Source organism: Sceloporus occidentalis, unplaced genomic scaffold, assembly GCF_023333645.1.
Source record: "Sceloporus occidentalis isolate IW3139 unplaced genomic scaffold, rSceOcc1.0.p SCAF_6, whole genome shotgun sequence".
NCBI lineage: Eukaryota > Metazoa > Chordata > Lepidosauria > Squamata > Phrynosomatidae > Sceloporus > Sceloporus occidentalis.
In genome coordinates, this window is record NW_028316986.1 from 42,144,428 (window position 1) to 42,169,473 (window position 25,046).

The 25,046-nt window shown below is 39.7% G+C and overlaps 1 protein-coding gene across 1 annotated transcript in view; it reads left to right on the plus strand.

Moving 5' to 3' along the window:
* LOC149310662 (dynein axonemal heavy chain 14-like) overlaps window positions 1-25,046 on the plus strand; it is a 352,749-nt gene that overhangs the window by 299,143 nt on the left and 28,560 nt on the right. The window contains 9 exon segments of the mRNA XM_089529413.1: window positions 1,671-1,811; window positions 8,351-8,566; window positions 11,406-11,636; window positions 12,931-13,052; window positions 14,471-14,715; window positions 18,914-19,386; window positions 19,389-19,626; window positions 19,858-20,067; window positions 22,813-22,904. Of these exon segments, the coding sequence (XP_089385539.1) occupies window positions 1,671-1,811; window positions 8,351-8,566; window positions 11,406-11,636; window positions 12,931-13,052; window positions 14,471-14,715; window positions 18,914-19,386; window positions 19,389-19,626; window positions 19,858-20,067; window positions 22,813-22,904 (1,968 nt within the window).

The window sequence follows — 25,046 nt, forward strand, 5'->3', positions numbered from 1 at the left end:
GGCCTAAAACTGCCCAGAGAGGGTAAAAAACATGGCAAAATTACACCCTTGTTTACAATCTTCATTAATGTACACTATCACTTTGTCTTTCAGCAGAATGGTGTAGTCTTGTCTTGAGTTTTGGCTTGACATGACACTCCTTGGGTATTTAGCTTGCTCATCACCCATGTATATGGATCATAGAGGTTTGACAGACCACCCCAAAAGGGCGGGCTGGAGCCATCTGTTTTAGCTCCCGAGGGAGCCCGCAGCAGCCAAACTGCACGGGCTCCCTCCACACCAAAAAGAACCCAGAAAAAAATGGTTCTTTTTGGCGCATGCGGGCACCACCATCTGTTTCCAAATGGAACACTGTGGTACATCAGTGACGCAAGCGTGGCGCCCTGATGTATGGATGCGTCATCATTGTGGCCCCCGTGTGGATGGGAGGCCGTCATGATGGAAGTGTTCATATGGACTAGAGTTTGAGAGCGTGTGGTTGAGGTGCACTCCCAAACTCTAGAATCAGTGGCGCCACACTGCTTCCCGCCCGTCTGTCTCGGGCCATAGAGACCATGAAAAGAATATATTACTTACTGTTCTATCATCTATGAAATCACATAACCCACCAAGCTCCCCTCTTTCCTACATCTGCTTCATATTCATGTTTTCTGAGAAGACTACTGAACTGAGGAAGAGTAGCTTTGGCACACAAAATAGAGTAGTGGTTCCTATGAAAAGCTACTGAGCTCTAAAATGTTCTGGATTTGACTCTGCATAGGTGCAGAAGTCATATGTGTGGGTTCACATATGCACACTGAAAAAAATCATAGCAACAGATAAGTAATCTGTTCTTTCCAATTCAGAGACCACCTATTTACACTGGTCACATTTCTCAGAGTATTCAGAGTGCATAATCATGGCACACCCTCAGCAGCAGGATATTAGATACACAGGCAGCTTTTACCACATCCACACACCAACAACATGCTAAGCAAGTCACATTTATATTTTGCCTCAACAGTCTGAGCCTCTATGTCAACATGGTGAAATCTCATTTTGCTTCGGATTCATTGGTACTCCTTATGTTTGTGCATGGCTGTGCATATGTGCCTACCTGTTGAACTTAAAACTTGATCTTATAATCTGTCTGCTGTAGAAATCAATTTTGATCTTCTGTCATGCCATTGTTTCTATATACAGTTGCTCCTCCTAACTCGCAGATTGGGGATCTGCAACCTCGAAAATCCTCGGAGGGGCAACCTTTGCTATTTTCAGTGGGGCATGCCCCATTCAAGCCTTTGCAGCTTGAATATGCATGAGCCTCTGTTTTCGCGGTGGGGGGGGGGAATGGGTCCCTTGCAAAAACAGAAGGCCAACTGTATATCTTTTGAGGCAGATTTCTCAACAAATTGTTTTCATACAGGTCTTGGAAGTTCTGGATGCTGCTCTGTTTAATAGCACAGATCAACACTTAAAGAACAACAGTTGCAAATGAGTAACCACTCTGTGTATGGGCTCAGAGAATGCACTCAGAGTTCACATGACATAAAGCAAATAGGTGTGCTGTTTGGACAGGAGACCATTGAGCTTCATACAAGCTTTCCTAAAGTTTTTAGAGTAGGGGTGAAACATAAATTTGAAAATAATTTACTTTTTTCACCTGAAGTTTGAAATATCTAACTTTTCAGATTGAACAACATCAGCAAAATTTAGAAGCACGTTATGGAGAAAGTATTGCTGAGCAAGAAAAGCTAGCCGCTCGAAAAGATCAAACAACTCGCCGTTTACACAGTGCTTCTATATTAAGCACAGCCTTAAAAGATGAGATGGTATTGCCTTTTTCATTTTGTAACATTTGCATCTCGTTAGGCTTAGATTTAGTTTTTGTAAATTTGTTGGACTGCCTTTTCTGCTGAGGGCTTTTTCTATGTACTATAACCTGTTTTCCTTTTTGTGGTAACTGTTTAATACATCATGCAGAGTTCCACACATACTGCGGTGTATTCATTTTCTGTAAATGCGGCCACCCGACTCACTGGGCTGGCCGAGTTGCCGGCGGGGAGGGGAAATGGAGCTGCCGGTGGCTGCCGCCATGGCGGCGGGCTTCCTGCGGCCCCACATGGGTCGCGGACTACCGCTCCCAGGTTGCACTGGGGGCGGCAGGAAGCTGGAGGCAGAGGGGCCGCTTCCGGGCCGGGAAACTACATTTCCCGGCCCCCTTTGCGGGCGGAAGTGGCCCCGACTGGCCCACGGCCTGGGCGGCCTGCAGCCTGATTGGCCAGGGGGCGGACTCTGCCTGGGGGCCTGGCCAATCATTGGCTGTTGAGCCTATAAAGGCTCGGGTCGCCCGGAAGTCGGTGCCATTTTGAACTGGCTCCCCTCTCCCTCTTTTGCTGCCATATTTGTCACAACTTCCATTTGGGGACGGTAGCATAGGTCTTGGATCTGATGGGCGTGGTTTCCGTTGCTGCGGAGCACGGAATCGGGAGTCCCCTGGGACCCGGGGGCGCTGGGGGCTAGCGTTGTTGCCAGTGCGGGGGCGACATCGAGACAGCGACCCCGGTGACATGGGGCGAAGATGCGCTCAGGCGCATAGCCGGCCTGTTAGGTGGTAAACAGGTGCCAGGCCGGTTCCCCCTCTGTCATCCCGAAGGCCTGGGCGAGGCCAGGCAAGTGGTCATCGACCAACAAGGGTTGGTGGATGTCAGATCCAGACCTTATGCTTTTGACCAACCCTCACGTGATGTATTCATACAATAAAGTTGTGGCCTTTTTTATTGCCAAAGGAAATTGTGTCTGTCTTTTCATATCCCCAATACCCCTTGCCTGCAATTGTCATTCTGGGTGAATACAGATGAAGTTTACTAAGCGATAATTTGTTATGATGTGCAAGTAATCAAGTTTCAGAGTGAGAAAAAGAGAAAAGTTTAACAGATCAGTTGACAAATCAATATTTTAAAATATTTTTATTTCATTGTGCAACAGCTACTCTAAGGGACTGGTAAAACAAATGGTAGAAAAATGAAGATTACTAAGAAAGCAGAGCTGATAGAACACATGGTAAAACTTTAAAAAGGAGGGATAGAAGTATCTAGTAAAGTAAAAAGTAAGGGTTTAACCAAATTGAAAGGCTTAGTGGTATATTTGGGTCAGGAAAACAAGTTAGTAAGGAAACGAAATCATAAATGGCCACTTCAAGCCACCATGTTGAACAGGTGGACTCTATTCAGGATAGAGGAACTTTAATTAGCCAGTCATTCCTTCAGTGAAAGGGCACAAAAATGCTAATGCAGTGATGCATGACTGTGCAAAGAGAATTCAAGGAGTACACAGTCACCATAAGAAAACAAAGCAGAGGCTTTATCTACAGCAACGCTCCATCCCCAATAAGCACAGAATGTGTTTTTCTTATACTTTCAAACAATAATGTCAGTAGATCCATTTATGTTCCGAGCATATAAGCAGAGTCAGCTGCAGTCTCAGCAGCAACAGTTTGCAACTCAGCATAGTCAGCTTGAAAATAAAATACCTCTAAGGGGGAAATCAGAAGATCAACAAATCAGTGTCCAGCAGCCTCAGTATCACATATATAAAATGAAGGATAATATTTAGGAAATAATAAACAGACAAATAAATGAGAGATTTAAAGCTTATAATGAATTAAAACAAGAAAATTCATTAGGGTCTTTTAATGAGCATAACATGTAAAATAAACCTAATTTAACCCAACATGCAGATTGTAATTTAAACACTAATTCATTCCCTAACTTAAATTCATATTTTAGTAAAATAGAATTAAATTTACTAGCTTTCATTAATGTAATTTAATGTATGTGATACTTCAACAAACAATAGAATTAAGGAATTATTTAAGCGATTTAAGGAATGCAAGACAATTAAAGAATGGAAATCTAAAAATGTCTATTCAAAAGAAATCTTTTAAAAAAACAAGACAACTACTGCAAATACACATACAGGAATATACAGCTACAAGTCAAAGAAATGCTTGAACAAGTCTAAGCATTCAAGTAGACAAACAAACAAAACCCAGAAATTCCAGTGCATATGCTTAGAAAGCAGATGATGGAGCCGAACAGACAGGCCAAAATAAAGCTGCTTCAGTCACTTTGGAGGTATGCTGTTTAAATGATACAGGCATCTTAAGAAGCCAGAAGCTGCACCAAAGCTGCACTCCAGTCCTAAGGCTTTGACACGGCTTCCAAGCTCTTAGAACACATGCATCATTTAAACAGCATACCTCCAAAATGACCCGAAGGAGCTTTATTTTGGCCTGTCTGTTTAGGCCCTCAGAGGAGGAGCAATTAATGAAATGGAAGATTATCATAATATGCAGCACAACTCTGAGGGTGTTCAGTCCTCAGAAGACATAGAAATAGACAATGGCCTGATACAGACAGCCAAAATAAAGCTGCATCGAGTCACTTTGGAGATAGGGTGTTTCAATGATGCATGCATCCTAAGAGTCCAGAAGCTGCACCAAAGCCACGCTCCAGTCCTAAGGACTGGAGTGCAGCATTGGTGCAGCTTCCAGACTCTTAGGACAGATGCATCATTGAAACACTATATCTCCAAAGTGACTTGAAGCAGCTTTATTTTGGCTGTCTGTATAGGGCCAATAGTTCTGACATATTATTTGAGACAGAGGTATTTAAAAGTTTATTGAAGAAAGTTTTAGAAACATTGGGTCTGGAAGACCAACAAAAGAGGGGTAAGGAATGCACGAAAGATACAGATAAAAGGGATAATGGGGATGCTAAGCTTTCCAATTTATTAAGGGAACCAATCCCAAAAAGTATGGAATAACCAAGGCCAAAGATATTTTAAGATTTGATAAATTTAGAATTGGAAACACCACTAAATACAAAAAGACTTTTAACAACAACAACAACAATAATAATTTGTATTTATATATCCCACCTCTTCCAAGGATCGAAGCAGGATTACATCATTAAAATAATACAATGCAATTGAACAGTCAATAAAATGCTAATACTGAATTATACATCCCTATTAGTTCCTTAAAATCTCCAAACATCAATTCATATGCCATTATACTTAGAGAGGGGGGTTCTCAATCACCATCTCTATATCAAATCCAGTGGGAAAGCCCGCCGGAAGAGATCCATTTTTAGTGCCTTCTTAAAGGCATCTAAGGTAGTGATAAGATGGTTCTCCTCCGGCAGACTATTCCATAATTTAGGGGCAGCAGCAGTGAATCCTCTATGGGAAATTGTGGTTAATCGAGTATTACAGTGTTCCAACAAATTCTTCCCCGATGTTCTGAGTGTGCAGGGCGGATTATGTAGTATACTAGTTTACAACCAGAAGTTGTACATGTTTACAAAATAAATTATGAAAATTTTATTTAAAGCCTCTTCTTGATGCATCAGCTTCAGCATTGATTTTGCAATCACTTGCCCCCAAGAAGTGTAACACAGTGTTGAAGGAGGGAGAAGAAAGAAGAGCAGATTCTGCATTAAGGAAATCGCATGAGGCAGCTGTGCTAGCAATTAGATCTTCAGGTTTTGCTTCATTGTTTGGTAGAGCAGCATTGCTCTGGCTAGAAGAGATTTTGGAGGCAGAGGATTTATGAGTTCACATCTTGCAATGAATATTATTCATGATTCAAATGGTATTGCCATATGTGGCAGATGCAGGTCATGACATGATTGCATTCACAGCAAGATCAGTTACACCTACAACAGTAGTAAGAAGGTCACTTTGGTTTAAGCACTGAGAGACAGGCCAGTAGCTGAGAGCTGATCTTGCATTTAATCCATTTAGTGAGGCATTTAATCCATTTAGCGAGTTCCTTCTTTTGGAGGAGAAGGCTTTGGATAATATTTTAGTAGAGAATAAAAATAAAAACAGAAATTATAAGCCACAGTTAAACAAATCATGATTCCTATTTAGACAATAAAATACTCAGGTTAGAAGAGGGACCAGTCACTTGCCAAGGGTTAATCACTGAGAGCTCTGGATTGACCGAGATTCTGATAGAGTGAAGGCTACTGTACTTTAGACATTGATGAAATGTGATAACAACAGATAAATGGATTTACAGACAGTACAAAAAGACTATAAAATCTACTTTTCAAGAGTCCAAAGAGTCCTTCCCTCACTGGTATTAGAACACAAGGAGGTAAGATAAATTGTTTGCACGGAAATCCAACATCTCCTGCAAATCTCAGCCATAGAGAAAATGCCATTAAATCAAAGATTCAAAGGGATATATTTGATCTTCTTTACAGTACCAAAACACAATGCAAGCTTCAGGCTGATTCTGCATTTAAAATACTTCAATGGTTTTGTAAAATATCAGCGCTTAAAGATGAAGACTGTGGAAGCATCTCTGAAAAATTGCATATCAACAATTATATTGTCTCTATCAACCTTAAGGATGCATACCTTCAAATACCAATGGATGAGAATTACAGAAAATATATAAGATTTTATTCCACAGGAAGCACTGTCAGTTCAGAGCTCTGCCTGTTCCCCTGGTTTCTGCACCCAGGGTCTTCACAAAGATTTGGGTGCCTGCAGAGATACATAAGCAGCTTGTGTTTTTCTCTCTGATGAAAGGAAGGACAAAATAAGGCAGAAAGTAAACAGTTTATTGATTATGAATTCAACAAACATAATACAGGCCCAGTACAGATTAGAAGAAAGGGGTGGGCTCTGGATTATTGCTGTGGCAGCCACACAGCCACAACAATGATCCACCCCAAAAAGGAGCTCCGAAATGGAGCTCCATCCCGTGATGCCACCAAGACACCATTTGCGCCCTGGGGCGTCACAGTGATGTGTCTTGTGTGCCACACCGTTAGGACGTGTCGCATAAGACACATCACGGATGCGTGTGCTGTATGGAAGGCGCTGCATCAAGATGGGACCGCCCATAATATTAGGGTTCGGGAGCGTGTGGTTGCTGCGCACTCCCAAACCCTAAAATTGCCGATGCCACACCACAAAGCACCTGTTTGTACCGGCCCACATTTAGCCAAAGTTTAGGTTTTACTAATCACTATGATACAGCTAGTACCGTGGGCAAGGTTTCACACAAGAAAGTTGCAGTTCATGCTCAAACCTCAATAGCTGGTGATTATAAGGCAGCATCATTATTTGGTAACACTGCCAAATTCAGTGAAAAATATTTATGTATAAAATCACAACTTGGACAAAGGATTTTCCTTTTATCCTAAAAAAAAGTAGTAATAACAATGGATGCAAGCCTGTTATTATTGCAATGGGCTTTTTGTTCAGTGGGTGACCAATGGAGGCAAAGCAAAGTATAAATCTGCTGGAACTGAAAGTAATACAACTAACTTTATTGAGGTTCACAGTCATAATAAAGAATCAGAATGTGCATGTGACCATTATCAACATGATGGTTGTCATATCTTTGCAATGGGGGTGGTGGTGGTGGTGGTCCTCTTCCCATTTGCTAGTCAAAGAGGTGACCAAAATTTTGAGCTGGATGGAGAAAGTGCAGTCCAATGTCTGCTGTTTCTTTGAAGGGCATGTTGAATATCCAATCAGATTACTTGAGCAGGAACATAATATACCAAGGGGAATTGTCTTTGAACCAAGAAGTATTTGATACATTAAACAGTACTTTAAGGGAAGTCCAGGTGGACTTACTCATATCTGGCAGGAATGGAAATTTTTTTTAGTTTCTAAAAAACTAAAAAATAATTTTTTTCAATAGAGGGCAGCACAGATGCAGAACAGCAATATGCCTTGAGGGTTCTTCAGCCCTTAGTGTGTGGTCAGTCCTCAATTGTTATGCATGTTCTTTCTTTACAAATTCTGTTCATCATGAATAGTATTTTGCTAGTATACTTTAAATGCTGGTATAACAGCTATATTTGAACACAGTTTCCCATCCTTATTACTAGAACTGAAAATCATACAGTTAGACTCTAAGTTTGTTTGTTTGTTTGTTTGTTTTCTTACTTTGTGATTATATAGTGCTTTTCTGTCAAGGCTGGTACAGAAATTGATTCCTAGGTTTAAAATACTGAAATAAATAAACATTAATAAATAGTTCTTTCAGGCTGATAGAAGCTCCCTTCAGGACTTTTAGTGAGCTTCCTGGCCTGGGTTTCTTCCTTCCACGAGGCCACACAAGTACAGTATTAAGCAATTTCAATAAAGATAGGCGGGCCTGTCTCAATAGTTATTCTGAAGCCACTGATCATCAGGACTTGATGGCAGGGACATCTTGGCCCAGACTTCCCCACTTAATTATGTTGCAAAGACCGTGTGTTTTAGGCAACCTAGGTTGTTCAGTTTTTAAGGTTTGGGCTGTAATGATTCCTCTTTTTTTCTTCTGTTGATGTTTTAGGAACGCTGGAAGGAATCTGTTAATAATTTTGATCAAAGATTGCAGGGAATCATGGGTGACGCCCTTGTTTCAGCAGCTTGTGTTGTCTACAGTGGAGTGTTATCAGCAGGGTATCGTCAACAGCTAGTGGATGAGTGTCTCAGACTTTGCTGTGAAAGCAATATTCCTGTTTCTCCATATTACTCACTAGTAAACTGCATGGCAGAAAAAAATGAGGTAGTATGCCTAGGGTAAAAATACACAAGTACTGTGGTTTCTATAAAAAATATTTTAAATTCAAGTACTTTTTAGGAAACTGATTTTTTTCTTTAGAAAGATATATCATGGATATGTATTAGCATATTATTATTATTATTATTATTATTATTATTATTATTTTCTTCCTTCCCACCTTTCCCCATTTATTGAGGCAGGGAACAGCAACAGGTTAAAATACAACACATATCAGTTAAGACATAACATCAGTTTAAAATAACATATAGACATATTGATATATCCATAGTTTAAAATTCACAATTTAAAAATCAGCTGGATAGGCCTGCAGAAATAGACTGTTTTTAAATGCTGTTTTAAATTCAAACAACATAGTCAGCTGTTGAATCTCTTCCAGCAGATTGTTCCACAGTCTTGGGTCAGCTGAAGATTCCTCTAGGTAACAATTGCCAATCTAGTCCTGGATGACTAGACCTGGAAGTAAATGTCCCCCAGAGGACCTGAGTGTATGGGTCAAATTATATAGAAGGAGACAATCCCATAGGTAACCTGGTCCTAAACCATATAAGGCTTTAAAGGTAATAACTAACTCTTTGTACCTTGCTCAGAAACCAATTGGCAGCCAGTGAAGTGATTTTATATTGATGTAGTATGATCGCACCTAGATGTACCAGTAACCAATCTGGCTGCCATGTTTTGAATTAATTTAAGTTTCTGAATGTGGTACAGAGCTATCCCAGTGTAGAACACATTACAGAGATTTAGCCTTGAGGTTACCAGCATGTGCACTTCCATCTTAGGTCCTCTAATTCTAGGGAGAGGTGCAGCTGGCATAACAGCTGAAGCTGATAGTAAGCACTCCTGGACATCACATCTATCATTATAGACTGATATTTGGAGTGACGGATCCAAAAAGACTGCCAAGCTTCAAACACAGTCTTTCAGGGGGAGCGCAACCCTATCCTGGACTGGTTGACTTATTTCCCAACCCAGGTTAGAACCCTTGACAGTAAGCACCTCCATCTTGTCTGGATTCAATGTCAATTTGCTTTTCCTCATCTAGCCCATTACTTCCTCCAGAAATTCATTCAGAGGAGACACACTATCCTTAACTGAGGCTGATTTTGAAGGCATGGAGAAATATATTTGGGAATCATCAGTATACTGATACCACCTGCCCCATGCCTCCAAATGATCTCTCCCAATGGTTTCAAATAAATGTTGAGCAGCACTGGAGATTAAATGGCACCATGTGATATGCTATAAAACGGTTTCTTTTTTGAGGAGTAACCATCCCCAAGCAACACCATCTGGAACCTACCTGAGAGTTAGGACCAGAAACACCAATCTGATTCCAAAATCTCTCAGGTGTTCTGGAAGGATATCATGATCAATGATATCAAATGCCACTGAGAGGTCCAAAAGCACCGACAGGAACACACTCTTCTGTGAATGCTCAAGCAAAGATCATCCACTAGGAGACCATAGTAGTCCCAACTCTGTATCCTGCTCGGAAGCTGGTTTGAAATAGGTCTAGGAAACGCCCTGGTGGCACAGTGGTTAAATGCCTGTACTGCAGCCACTCACTCAAAACCATAAGGTTGCGAGTTCAGTACCAGCAAAAGGGCTCAAACTTGACTCAGGCTTGCATCCTTCCGAGGTTGCTAAAATGAGTACCCAGCTTGTTGGGGGCAATTGGCTTACAGTTGTAAACCGCTTAGACACTGTTAGTTCAGTATGAAGTGGTATATAAATGAAGCTGTTTGTTTGTGTGTATCCACAACTACCTGGAGTTGGAAGACTATTGCCCTCTCAAACGTCTTGCCCAGAAAAGAAGGATTTGGATACTGGTCTGTAGCAATAGCAATAGCAAGTACATTTCTATACCGCTTATCAGTGCTCTTAAGCACTCCCTAAGCGGTTTACAAAGTGTGAGCTAATTGCCCCGACAATCTGGTTACTCATTTTAGCAGCCTCGAAAGGATGCAAGCCTGAGTCAAGCTTGACCCTTTTGCTGGTATTGAACTCACAACCTTATGGTTTTGAGTGAGTGGCTGCAGTACAGGCATTTAACCGCTGTGCCACCAGGGCTCCTATTGTTGTTAAGTCCAGGAAATCCAAGGAGAGCTTTTTAAGAAGTGGTTGCAACACTGCTTCTTTTAAACAAGATGGAAAATTCTCCTCTCTGAGAGATGCATTAATAATATATTGTAACTGAGATCTAATTGCAACTCTTCCTTGAATGGCCAGCCAAGAAGGACAGGGATCGAAAGGACAAGATGCCTTCCTTACTTGCCCTAACAGCTTGTCCACATCAGTGGTACTCAACACTTGAAATTGAGCCACTGTAATCCTACTCACTGGACACCTCATTGTCAATTTCTGTTATAATAAAGGTGCCTAAATTGGCTCTTATCTGACAGATTTTTTTTTTTTATGAAGTGATAATTAAAAGTGTCACAGCAAACTGCTAAAGGCTCTAGAATTGGATTCAGAGGGTAGACTGCCTCAGTTAGACCTCTCACCATCCTGAATAGTTTGGCTGAACTTGAATCCACAGACACAGTATTTATTTATTTATTTGTATCCTGCCTCTCCCGTTGAGGATAACAACAGACATGTTCTCTATAGCATGTCTTGTCAAATATAAGTTGAGTTTTCCACCATCTGCACTCCAGTCATTATCCTTCCTCTTTCAGCTGCCTGAGGTTCATTTGTTTTGTGGGAATTTTGTGGATTAGTTTATACTTTGTGTTTTAGCGGTGCTTGTAGTCACAGCAATACTTTCTTGTACAAATTTTGATAATATTATCTAAATAATTTTTAAAATGACATTTTGTAGGTCCGTAAGTGGCAAAATGCTGGTTTGCCACTTGATCAGTATTCCACAGAAAATGCTATACTTGTTAAGTATGGACAAAGATGGCCTCTGCTAATTGATCCAGAAAGACAAGCTTACAAATGGATACATGAAATGGCAGGTGACAAGCTGCAAGAGATTTGTGCTACAGATGCTTCTTATTTAAGAAAACTTGAAAATTGTATGCGCATTGGTGAATCAGTCCTGCTGCAGGTAGTTCATCTTCCACTGTTTATGGTCACTCAACCAAGCTAAACGCTTCTTCACAATGTCTGTGCACCACACATGAGTTCTTCATTTGTGTGGTATCTTGCTCAGAATATTTTCAAGTTCAAAGGTTTTTATTGGGTCCACCCCATCCAAGTGTGCATGCTCTTGGGTCAAGGATCAGCATACCGTGTCCCTTTTAAATATACATGAGGAGTATTTGTTGTGAAGAAACACCTGAGCTTATGCTTTGATCCTCATTCCTCCTTCCTTCTGTCTGTCTCTCTTCTTTTACACTGTACAGTATTTTATTTTTGCATTTTCTTTTAATTTGCAATGTTTCCCATACACCTTGTTTATATTTAAAAAGTGATGACTTATTATTGCAATAAATTCAAGGGTTCCAGCAGAAGGTAGCATGTTTTTATGCATAAACAAATAATACACCATATTTTAAGGGAAATTCTGGCGCGTTACAGACCGCCCAAAACGGGCGGTCTTGCGCAGCTGCTGGTTGCTGCGTCTGGGAACCACAGCAGCCAAACCGCACGGTTCCTGGGCGCAGCAAGAAAGAAGCGCCAAAATGGTGCTTCTTCCTGCGCCTTGGAAGAGGCGCCGCGAGGCGTGCACTCGTGGCGCCACTTCCGGCGTGCGACATCTGGACGCTGTGCGTCCACAACATCAAAATGGCAGCGCCGCCATTTTGACGTACTTGTTACGTGCGAGGGGCAAGGTGCGTCAGGAAGCGCCACCCCTCATGCATAATGACGGCGCCTCATAGGGCCCGTCTGGAATGTGCCTAAGTTTCCTTGAGGCTTCCAAAAATTATGGTTCTCCTTAAAACAGTTTGTTCGGCCCTCAGGTGCCTTGTACACATGTTAAGAATGTGATTTTGATACAGCTACAACAGATTGTCAGGAGGGTTTCAGAAATCCCAGTGTACCACCTCCAACTGTTGGAGAATGCCCATCTGTGTGATAGAGATGCGTAAATGATGTTTATTTTGATTTGACATTTTATTCAGAGATGAAATTCGTTTCTCTTTCTGTTTGTTTTTCTAGTTTAACTAGAGTGTGGAAGACTACTCAGCATTACTGAATAGTACTCAGTATTACTCAGCATTACACAGCTGTTAGCAATAAAGTGAAGCAGGAAATACCTGCCCTGAACTAGACAAGGATGTTGCCTGTGAAATAATATATATTTCCTTAGACACTGGAGCTGCCTCTGTTTGGGTGGGATAACAGATGGGATAATGTCCATTGTAACTGCAACATTAACTATGATTTTATATTTGTAGGATCTTACTGAAACATTGGATTCAAATGTAAAATCAATCTTAAAAAAAGAAATTTTTAACAAAGGAGGACAAGACTTCATCAGAATAGGCGATTCAAAAATTGAATACAACAAAAACTTTAGGTAAATGCTCTTATCAATGATAGTTATTTATTATTTATTTATTGATTTATGGTATTTATACCCCGCCCCATTAGCCCTAATGGCTATCAGAGCAGCTTACAATTATTATTTAGTCCTGAATGTATTATTAAATGTATTGTAAACATAAAATTAATGTTTTTTATTAGTTGTATATTTCTTAGTGTGGCAAAAGATTTCTGCTAGAAAAGCATATAGTGTTCTATGATCTTCAGAAAAATTCATAAATGAATTGTCTTGTAGAAGGATTATGTGGCAGGAGGGACAGAGGCTTTTACAAAGCCAAACACAGATAGAATCCTTCTCTAAATGAAGTAACATGCTGAAAGGAGGTGAATGGTGCATAAATAAATAAATAAATTCCTTTATGTCCTGTTCAGTAGTTTCTGATAGACCCTACATAACCAGTTGTGGATTGTTTTTTTATTGAGGTTTGCTACCTGATTGCTGTGGATAGATCTGGAATAGGGAAATAATTTTGTTGTTGAAGGAAGCAATGAGTAATTTTAGCAATTTTCTTCCCGCAGTGAGAAAGTCTGTGGGGTGAAACAGATAGACTAAATAAAGCAGTTTCCAGCCACTTTGAAGGTGGGACGTTTAAATGACGCATGCCTCAAAGGCAACTGGAAACTGGAGCGAACCTACGCTCTGCTGCAAAAAACAGGAGCAAAAAGAAGCTGGGATAAACTGACTCAGGCCCGATACAAATGGCTGAAAAGCAGCAGTCTGTGGGCGGGATGAGGACAGAGCGTCCCCATGTTCACACCCCTCCCCACGCTGCCTGGGTGCCATATTTGCGTGCACCCGTTCAGATGGCGCATGCATTGATGACATCCTTTTGACGCAGCGCCCAAATGGGGCTGTGCCAAAGGGGGTGAAGGGGGCCTGTACAGGGGGCCTCCATGATATCAATGGATTTAATTACAGCATATACAAACCAGTCAGTCCAGTGGGGAGCATGGGATGAAGGGGGTGAAGAGGCATGTATGGGGGGGCCACCTTTCCCTGTCTATCCCTCTCACGCCAATGCACTGATGCCTTGAACTGGTGGAATATCACATGTGCAACCATGTGGACAATCAAAGGCCAATGGGATGACATCTGTAAGGATGTGGTAGGTATTTGGAGGTCATAGGTGGTGAGTTTGTGCGATAGTGCACATGTATGGAGGACAGGCAACAAAAAAAATTACCCAGCTAGATGCCACACCATGCAGTCAACCCATGCATATTGAGCCCACCTTGGGAATGGGCCATGTAGGCAGTAGGAGTTTGACCCACTTTTGGAAAATGGTATATAAACATTTCACTCATCATAAATAAATTTCCAAATGGGCAATGCATGTTGATATGCTGTATCAGCAATATCCTTCACTAATTTACAGATATTTCTTCTTTCAGATTATACATTACAACACGGAAAGCCAACCCCCATTTTCTACCTGCAATATGTAATGCTGTGACCATGATAAATTTTACTGTAACATTCCAAGGTTTGCAAGATCAGCTTTTGTCTGCTGTTGTAATTAAGGAAAAACCTGAGCTGGAACAAAAGCGTTGTGAGTTACTAGAAAGTATATCTACAGATCTAGTAACACTTCGTGAACTCGAAGAAAAATCACTCATACTTCTGCAAAAAACAGATGGTAAATAAAAAAAATTGATAAAAATCCCAAACTGTCATCAATGAACAAAATAGTAGAGTCTGTCATTAATAGGCTTCAAAGCAAATTATTCAAATGAACTGTATTTCTCCATGCCTTTAAATACAGCTTTAGCTAAGGATGGTGTGCCTCCTCTGAATGAATGCCTGGAGAAGGTAATGTGCTGGATGAGAAAATACAAATTGAAGCTAAATCCAGACAATACAGAGGTGCTTATTGTCAAGGGTCCTAACCTGGGCTTGGAGGTGTGTCAACCAATCCTGGGTGGGGTTATATTCCCTCTGAAAGACTATGTTTGCAGCTTGGGGGTGCTTCTGGATCCATTGCTCCAAATGACAGCTCAGATAGATGTGATGGCCAGGAGTTCTTACTATGAGCTTCAGCTGTTATAACAGCTGCATCCCTACCTATAGCTGGAAGACCTAAAGATGGTAGTGCATACACTGGTACCCTCTAGGCTTCACTTTTGCAATACACTGTACATTGGGTTAACTTTATGCCAAGTTCAGAAACTTCAATTAGTTCAAAACACAGCAGCCAGATGGGTTACAGCCAGGAATGATCATACTGTATTACACTATTAAAATCACTCTACTGCCCACCAATTAGTTCCCAGGTAAGGTACAAAGTGATGGTTTTTAAAGCTTTACATGGTTTGGATCCAGGTTACCTTCAGGATCTCCTTCTCCGATATAATTCACCCATACACTCAGGTCCTCTGGGGAACATTTAGTATAGGCAGCCAGGACTAGTTTGGCTGAGGACTTTTAAACATTTGTTGTAATGCTCATGAAATAAATTCACATACATGCATGCCTTCCATGAATAAAGGTTAATAATAATAATAATAATAATAATAATAATAATAATAATAATAATATAGATGTATAATACAGATGGATATTTACTATATAATATTTAATTCTAAGAGCAGAAATTCATGATAAGAAGTCACCATATTTGGTGTTCCCTAACCCCTGCAATAGGGTGGTCCAAAAAACTCAAGTTATTCATATATACCTAGGCACCCTCTAATTTTGTTACATTTTATAACAATAGACACCACACAAAAATTTCATCATCCTACACGAAAAGGAAAGCAGTGATCAACAAATGTTATTTTTCAAAATTTTGCTTAAATTAGTTTCATTTGCTAATGGAGAAGAGAAACTACTTGGAGTCCCCAAACTTGCTTCTGGCACAGGAATAAATGCTGGCAACGCAGTTCATAATGTTCTGATATCATGTGATCTTGATGATAAAATTATTGGAATGGGTCTTGACACAACAGCAGCACTGGAGCTAAAAACAGAGCACGCACCTTGATTGAACATAGAGTAAAGAGTTGCTGTGGTTTGCATGTCATCCTCGTATTGGAAATAATTCTAAGCAAAGTATTTACTCTATGCTTAGGTCCTTCCAGCTCACCTGATATCCCTCTGTTCTAAAGGTTTAAGGAAACCTGGAATGCAATAGTTCAGACTAATTATACACCTTTGGATCTTACTGCTAAAGAAGAGGACTTGAAAAACTCTACCATCAAGATGTTGCTGCAACTTCTAGAGAAAAAAGATCATCCTAGAGATGACTATTTAGAGCTAATTGAGTTGATGTTGTTGGTGTTGTGATATTCACTGAAAACTGTTCGCTGGAGAGCATCTGGACCAATTCACCATGCTCGTTGGATGGCCAAAGTTATTTACACATATAAGTTGTACCTTTTCCAAACTCAGGATGCTTTCCATCTCACCCAAAGGAAAAACATAATTTGGTAAGATTTGTCAAGTTTGGGGTGCTGTTGCATGTTAAAAACAACTGAGGCTCCAATCAGTACAAATGCTGCCATAAATGACATGGTCTTTTGGAAAGAGGCTAGAACATACAGTATTTTGGACAATGAGATAAGTATCACTATAAGAAAAGCTCTACAGCCTCGCTTATGGTATCTTTCTGATGAGCTAGTTGGCCTATCCCTGTTTTCAGATAAAATTACTGAAGAAGAAAAACTTCGCATTGTTGAAAATCTATAAAACATTCCTCCACATTGAATGATAAGAGGAAATCTAGATTTACTTAATGAAGAATGTGAATTATCAGATTTTGCAAACTGCAGAATGTCTTGGCTATTGACAAAGTTGAAAATAGACCAGACATTCCTCACAAGGCCACCAAGTGACTGGGAGCAAGATCCACAGTATACAACTGGTAAAAAAAAAAAAACCTGTAAAACATCTAAAAGGTTAATGACATCACAGAAAGGGGTATTAAACTGTTCCAAGATTACAACAAGCTGATCGCACATGATGAAGAAGAAAAGCAACTGTTGCTGCAGATTGTAAAAGCGAACAGAAAACAAGTTCTAACTGAACCAACAAAGAAGGACCTTGTAGAAATTGTACAACCATCAACCTCAAAGAAGTGAATTTAACTTTTTTCCCAAGTGTATTAACAATATCAGTTATTACATATATATATATATGGCTTTGTTTAAGATAGCAAATAATTAATTATAAATAAATATTTTTACCTACATTTGTATTTGCTATTTTGTTTATCCTGTGAAATTTAGTAAAAAAAATTACATTTTTCTACTTTTTAACTTTTATTGAGCATTGCCTTCTAAATGAGTTATGACCATGATTTTTTGGAGAAATGTTTACTGTATTATTTGGAACTAAATTAGGGGGTGCCTTGGTCCCTGGCTTCAACCTGAGTTTTTACAATTATAAAATGAACCAGCCTACCCTGCAAGTAGTAATTAAACTACAGAAAAATGAAAAAAAAAATGCAGAGCACAGTAATGTCATGTAACAATTCTCTTGTTGAAGTAATATACAGTCAAACCTAGACTTTTAGGAGTTTAATTTTCATGTATTTAATTTTCACAAGTTTGCCATCAGTAATTAATGGGAATTTATTTATTTATTTTTGGAGTTTTGAATCCTACTGAGGAAAAGTACAGATGACACACATAGGACTTTGGCACATGGGGAAATAAACACCAAATGGATTCGGGAATGAAAATCCAAAAGTTTATACTACCGCATGCGCCAGGACCCCAGCCGCCCTTCTCCAGATATATTTCAAAAACGGAAAGCTCCCATTTTTAAACACCTCTGGAGAAGAGCGGCTTGGGTCTTGGCTGCATCTGGGTTGCACTCGCCCAGCCGCCAGCACATGCAATAATATTGGCTTTTGAATTTTCAATCCTGAATCTGTTTTGGGTTTATTTCTCCATGCAATAAAGTCCATACAGTCAAAAAGGTAAAGGAAACTAAAAAAAGTTTAGCAAGTCATAAATACATAAAATAATACGAAGTATCCCTGCTCTCCCTTCCACCCCTGGAGCCTCACCCACTGCAGGTCCCTCCACCACAGCTGTTTTCCTCCTGTCCTGCCCCATAAAAGACTAGAAGGCTCAGCATGCCCTGTGAAAGCAGGACAAAAGTGACACTTTGCTTGGGTTGCTTAGCCCATAGAGATGTAAACTAATGGGCTGAACAGAGAGCTTGGAAAAGCTAGCTTCCGAGCGGCTTGGAGGCATGGCATTTTGACAGCACATGCCCGCAAGATAACCAGAAGTTGCACTGGGTGATCACACAGGGGTGGCTTCCAGCCATTCTGGAACTTGTCCTGGAGCGCCCAGAAGCCACCCTGGGGTTGCGCCAGGGCCACCTAAGGTGGCCCAAAACCAGCCCAAAATAGAGCAGATTTTTTTTTGTTCCTATTTGGGCCAGTGGCAGGGCTGATTGGGGCCACAGCATGTGCTTGACACAGCTCTGGGGCAAGCAACCCTGGGGTGTCCCCAATCCACCCTTTTGGGGCAGTCCGTTTTGCCGCTGAGTTAAGATTTGGGAGAGGATACAGATATTGTTGGTTTTTTCTACTTTTACTTTTCTACTTTTCCACTTTTACGGGGGTTCTGTGTCCCTAACCTACACTAATGTAGAGGGCCAACCATACAAGTACATGGAACTGGCAAAAGCATTTCGTTTGAGTATTCTTTGCCTAAGAAACCCTATGAAATTCATGTCACTTGAAGGTATACACACAGGACAGAATAACCTTATCAAGTAATTTTTAATAACTGTAGAACAGATATATAGAATATAACAGAATATCATTTGATTTATTTTATATTTCAAATATCAACCAAATATCAACTATCTTTACATTTTAGGACACCTTCTAGATGACCAAGACCTCATTGACAATTTACAGAGAACAAAAGTCACCTCAACAGAGATTTTTGATCGGGTTGAAGCATCAGCAGCAACAGAAGCTACAATACAAATACTGCGTGAAAGCTATCTTCCTATTGCAAATCGTGGTGCTGTGCTCTACTTTGTAGTATTGGATCTTGTTCATATTAACTATATGTATCAGTTTTCACTGGAGTGGTTTCGTAAGATCTTTGCAGATTCCATAGATGATATAGCCAGACAAAAAAGTGAGGATTTTCTGAGCGCTTCCAGCAGTTCAAGAATTTTTAAGAGACATAGTAGACATTTCACCAAAGACATCTGTGAAGAAACGCAAAGTCAGACAGACTATTTCAAAATACATGTTAATGATATAATTGAGAAGTTAACAAGTAATGTTTTTAAGGTATCCAAATCTGTTAGGCAAATAATTTATGGACAGTCTGACTTTGTAATGTTTTTATGAAATATACTAAATTTTTATTCCTTATCCTGCAGACAGTGACTTCAGCTCTGTTCAGTGAAAATCAACTCTGCTTTGCTTTTCTACTGTGCACAGCAATCATGAAAAATAATAGTGATGAAAATCAATTTAATAATAATCTTGGATTTATACAAGAAAATGAGTGGAACTTTTTTCTGCACTCCAGCATTATTGCAAATATGGACGCACAAGACACAGGAAATATTGGTAAGAAAATATATACTCTAAATATATATTAGTTCAAATTGTGAAAGGGTCCTGATGCAGCATGCTTATGTACTATATTAGTCAAAATCATTTGGGGGGGGGGGATCCCTAAATCTTTTGTTTCATTTAGTGATCAGATTAAATATAACATGGTTATATTTGTTCTCTGAGTAAGCATCTAAAAAGTAAATATGTGTCATAATTAAATGCATAATGTTATTGTTTAATTAGGTTCATACACATGTATAACATCTCCTCCACTCCACTGGATTACTGAAATTATGTGGAAAGAATGCCTGTACATGAGTACCCACATGCCAGCCTTTAGCCAGTTGTGTGATTCTCTTTTATCAAATTCTCAGCAATGGAGAGCCTTTCTGAACAGTCAGAATGTATATTACCTGATCAGTACATGTTATAGACCGGTGCCATTACAGCAAGGTAAGTGCTGAAATGTGGTGATAAAAGCTATCCTCTTGAATTGTTTGTGGGTGTTTAGCATGCCTTTTGTTTCCTTTTACAGTAAAAAGGTTTAGAAGCAATGCTTCTAGGGTTAGTTTCATTTGAATGAGAGAACACTGGATACACAACGCCATTGTGCCTAAAGAGGAAGAGCTCTCCCCTCCCTCCTTCCAACTGTCATCTTCTGGCCTGGGAGGGAGTCAAAGGACAGGCTCAATGCCATCGGGCCCAGCCTCGATTAAGAAAAAGAGCCCTCCCTCTGGTCCATCTGCCTTGGTCCAGGCCTCAGAGGGAGAGAAGAATCCTGGACCTGATCCCCTGCCCCCCTCACCATTCCCTTCTCCTTTTGTGTTGTGTCTTTTTAGATTGTAAGCCTGAGGGCAGGGAACCGTCTATTATCCCCTCTGTTGTAAGCCGCCCAGATTCCCAGTGATTGGGCGGCATATAAATAAACCCTATTATTATTATTATTATTATTATTATTATTATTATTATTATTATTGTTATTATTTAAGGTACCCAGTTATATTTGTTTATGCATTATTGATTATCTATAAATAAATGGAGGCAAACCACTAATCCTACAAAACAGATCCCCAGAAAACCAAGACAGCCCCAAAAGTTGCAACCCCAGATTCAACTATTTAATACAGTGCGCCCGCGCCATACGCGGGCGCACCATACGTGGCCTTGAGCATACGCACTCAAGCCGGGGGGCGCGCGCGGGGCGGAAGGGGCGGCGCGTCCCATTCAATTGAATGGGCGTGCGCGCCCGTTGCGCCCCGCGTGCGTGCGCGCCACTGCACCGCCGCACACAAGCCCCATTGTTTCCAATGGGGCTTGAGCATAGGTGGAATTCACCTTACGCAGAGGGATCCGGAACGGATCCCCCACGTAAGGCGAGGACGGACTGTAATACTATGCTTTTGCCTCTGTCTCTTTTAAAAACATTTAACTACTGTTCTTCTCTAGCACCTACATCTGCCACATCCCCTTTGCAGTAGGGTACTTCAGGACCTCATAGTAACTCAGCAATGTAGAAATTTCACACCTACTAGGAAAGCATCTTTCAGCTTCAGGGTAGGCAAAGTGGTACTAACTATCTTGCTCCTTATAGTCAGTTCTTTTAATGACACATCAGTGAACAATCCTGGACTTTTAACCTTCCAATTTGTCCAATCAATAGACAGGCATATCAATATGTTTTACATGAGTTCCCATTGTACAAGTAATTGGGCAAACAGAATATACTACCTAACCTGCCTAAATCTAAATGGTTTGCACTTTAACGTATTCTTTACTTATGCTTTTTAATCCTACTCTTCCTTATAAATTTATTTCATATGTGCCTCACTGCTAGGCATCACACATACATATAATTAGGATTTTATTGAATGCATGTATTTTTCATGGTATATATATTCACATACTTTATCCTCTTGGCGTAAGTTCACTCATCTTCACTTATTGCATTTCAAATGTTGTATTTCCCCTTATCTACAGTACATTTTCTAACTTTCCCAACAGCTTTCACAATCCTTTCTCCCAGTTCATGACTTCATATGAACCCTGAAGGGTTATATAAAAGCCTACACCTTCCCTTAACATCATCATTATCACCATCATTATCATCATCTTCATCACCACGTTTTTACTTTTAAAATGTTCCTCTATTAATATTTACATGTGGCAAATAAGGGGTTAGGTTTTTTAAAACCCTGTATTGTTGTTTTTGCTTGTGAAATAACAAAATACAGAAACATAGTAATGGCTTACAAGCAATTCAAGTAAAACAGTTCACATTTCTTAAGTCTATTCCATTCAAGAGCAGGAAGAAAAATAAAACATAGAGAGAGCCAGAACTTCTGCCAACAACAAAAATATGGTGAAATAAAAAGGCTTGGTAGCTCAACTGATGTTTTCAAGAGAGGAAGGCAATCAAACCTGTCTATGAAGTTCCATAGCCAGGGCACTGAGAAACTTATAATGGAGAAAATTGTCAAAAAAACTTTGTTTTTTATTTTTGAGAAACCCTGACAAAAAGAATCCTGGACTGATGGGAATCTTTGCAGTTCAGACTTTATTCTGCATAAAATTCACATGAGTTTGTTTTGTGCAGAAAGCAGCATTTTCTGTGTAGAAAATGGCATTTTTAATCCTGAAGTATTGTTATTGTAAATGCTGTAATGAATTGGGGGGGGGGGGGGTTTAGTCTGTGTAAAATTCACATATGATTGATTTATATATAAAATAGCTTTTTCTGCATGCAAAATAATATTTCTATGCAAAAATATTAATTTCTGCACAGAAAATGCTATTTTCTGGACAGTGTTGTAGTGGGTGATTCTATGTAAAATTTGAACATGGTTGATTTGCATATGAAACAGCTTTTTCTGTACAGAAATCAGCATTTTCTATACAGGAATTAATATTTCTGTATTGAAATATTATATTTCATGCAGAAAATCCTGCTGCCTGTGCAAGGCAACCATATGCAAATTTTGCACCGAAGAAGTCTGAAATTGCATATAGTCTTGGAATATTGTGTGATTTTTGAAGACTTTCTCACAGTGGGAAGAAAACTGATGAAATTACTTACTGCTGCCTTCAGAAGAAACTGAAGAATATAAAGTTAGAGATTTGTTGCAACATTTCTGTGGTATAATGGCTTAATTTGTTTCAAATGTTCAATAAAGTTATACTTTTTATCTAAATAAATTGCAGAGTCCCAGTTGGAAATGCTAAGAGATGATCAAGATAAGGCACCTTTAATTTTTCCTTGGCATAAGCTTTCTTCATTTGGAAGACTTATCTTGGTAAGTTTTTTAAAAAGCATCTTTAATGTTCTTGTTGTTGTGTGCCTTTAAGTCATTTCTGATTCATGGCGACCCTAACATAAACCTATAATTATTACTACAGGATATTTTTGGTCAAGGTTAAATGCAGCTAGAGGGCCTTCCTTTCATAATGCAGCTAGAGGGCCTTCCTATTGGTGACACTGAAGAAGACCCAATATCACAAATCAAAGAGGACCATATTAAAAATAGTGATATTATTATGAGAAACTAGTGGACGCAACAAAATCATTTGTTCAGGATACCATATTCTATTAAGGACTTCAACCTTGGCTCCCAAGGAATTTTTAAACCTCCTCTTACTCTCAGCTGCTCCCAGGCATTTCAACATATTTATATTTCTATACTATGTAAAGCACCATATAGAATTGTGTGGTTCCAGATTTAGCTATATGCCACTGGTCTACAAAACGAAAATTTCTCATTCCTTCCTTCCCATAGTCACTCTTCTAGTCACCTGAAAATGCTACATTCAGGAGGACCCTTCTAAATGAGCTACAGTAAAACAAAATCCCAAAAAGTTGATTGGAGGCACCTTACAAGAGTAGTTCCAATCAACAAGCATAGATCCAACCAGATGCTGATACTATAGTGATGGTGCCTCACAGCTATCATCTACATGGACTATAGACAATGTGCTTATGTTTGGGAATGTGTGGTCTCGCCATCTTAATGTCTGGTACTGTATTAACAGTCATCTCATTGCACTAAAGAAGTTATCATCTTGTAAACAGCTCTACATTGGGGAGGGATATACCAAGAATTGTATACACACAACCAAACATGCACATGCAGCCAAGCACACAGTTGCATACTTCCTCCTATCCATACTCTCAGATATATACACATGCACACACTTTCCTCACACCTCAACAAATACTTCCCTTTCAATACAAACCAGCAGAGGCAGGTAAATGCATGTAAAGATATATGGATGGAGGATCATTCCCATATACTGTTTGTCTAACATGCTGGTATAGCAGGCTGTAGTGAGTGTAAATTAGTGAACAGGAAGCATCCTACTTGTGCATCATCTTCTCCATCAAAATGGCAATATCAGCTGTCACGTGAAGGGTTTGACAGTGATAAAAGCTAGCATAACTTAAATACCTGCCACTACTGTTGCCCAGTAGCTGTTGGTCTGTCTTTTGTGCATCCAGTGAATCTTTACTGAGTTGTTTCCTCTCTTCTTTTCCTCTTGTTCTTCTCCCCCCATTATTGATACCTGAGCATCCCCATGTCCTTATCGCTGCTCACTCCTTGCCTGTCTGGTAGCGGCCGCATGTTCTCATGATTGGTGATGTTTGGGTGTCTCCAGGTCATATTTGGGTGTCTCCAGGTCCTTCTTGCCATTTGCCATCCAAAATCTTTTCATTTTTGGTGGGGTTTTCGGGCTATGTGGCTGTGTTCTGGAAAAGGTTATTCCTGACGTTTTGCCAGCATCTGTGGCTAGCATCTTTTTTTGGCCACTGTTAGTGTCTTTCTGCATTCTTCCTTAATTATGTTCTTGGATTCTTCTCATAGTTTTTCAGATTCTCGGTTGAGTATGCTTAATAGTGCAAATCTATTTCTTACAATGTTGGTGAATTCTGGTAAGATATTGTTCAAAACATATTTTGATATAACAGCTATTTTCTTCAATTTTACTCCAATTTTTGATATTAGTAGTTCATGATCAGTGCCACAATCAGCACCTGGTCTTGTTTTGGCTTCAAGAATAGAACTTCTCTGCCTTCTGTTACCAATGATGTAGTCTATCTGATTTTAAATTGAACATCAGGTGATGTCCATGTGTATAATCTTCTCTCTGGTTGTATGAAGCAGGAGTTTGCAATGAATAGATTATTGGACTTACAAAATTCTATCAGTTACTCTCCTACTTTATTTTTTATACAGTGGATCCTTGTTATACACTGAGGTTTGGTTCCAAGATCCCCCGTGTATAACAAAATCCATGTATGCTCAAGTCCCATTAAATATAATGACATAGCAAAATGGTGTTCCTTATTTAAAAAAATGGAAAATCAAGGTAAATTTATACTTTTTTGGAACATTTTCAAACCATGTATGCTTGAATCCGTGTATAAAAAATCCGTGTATAAG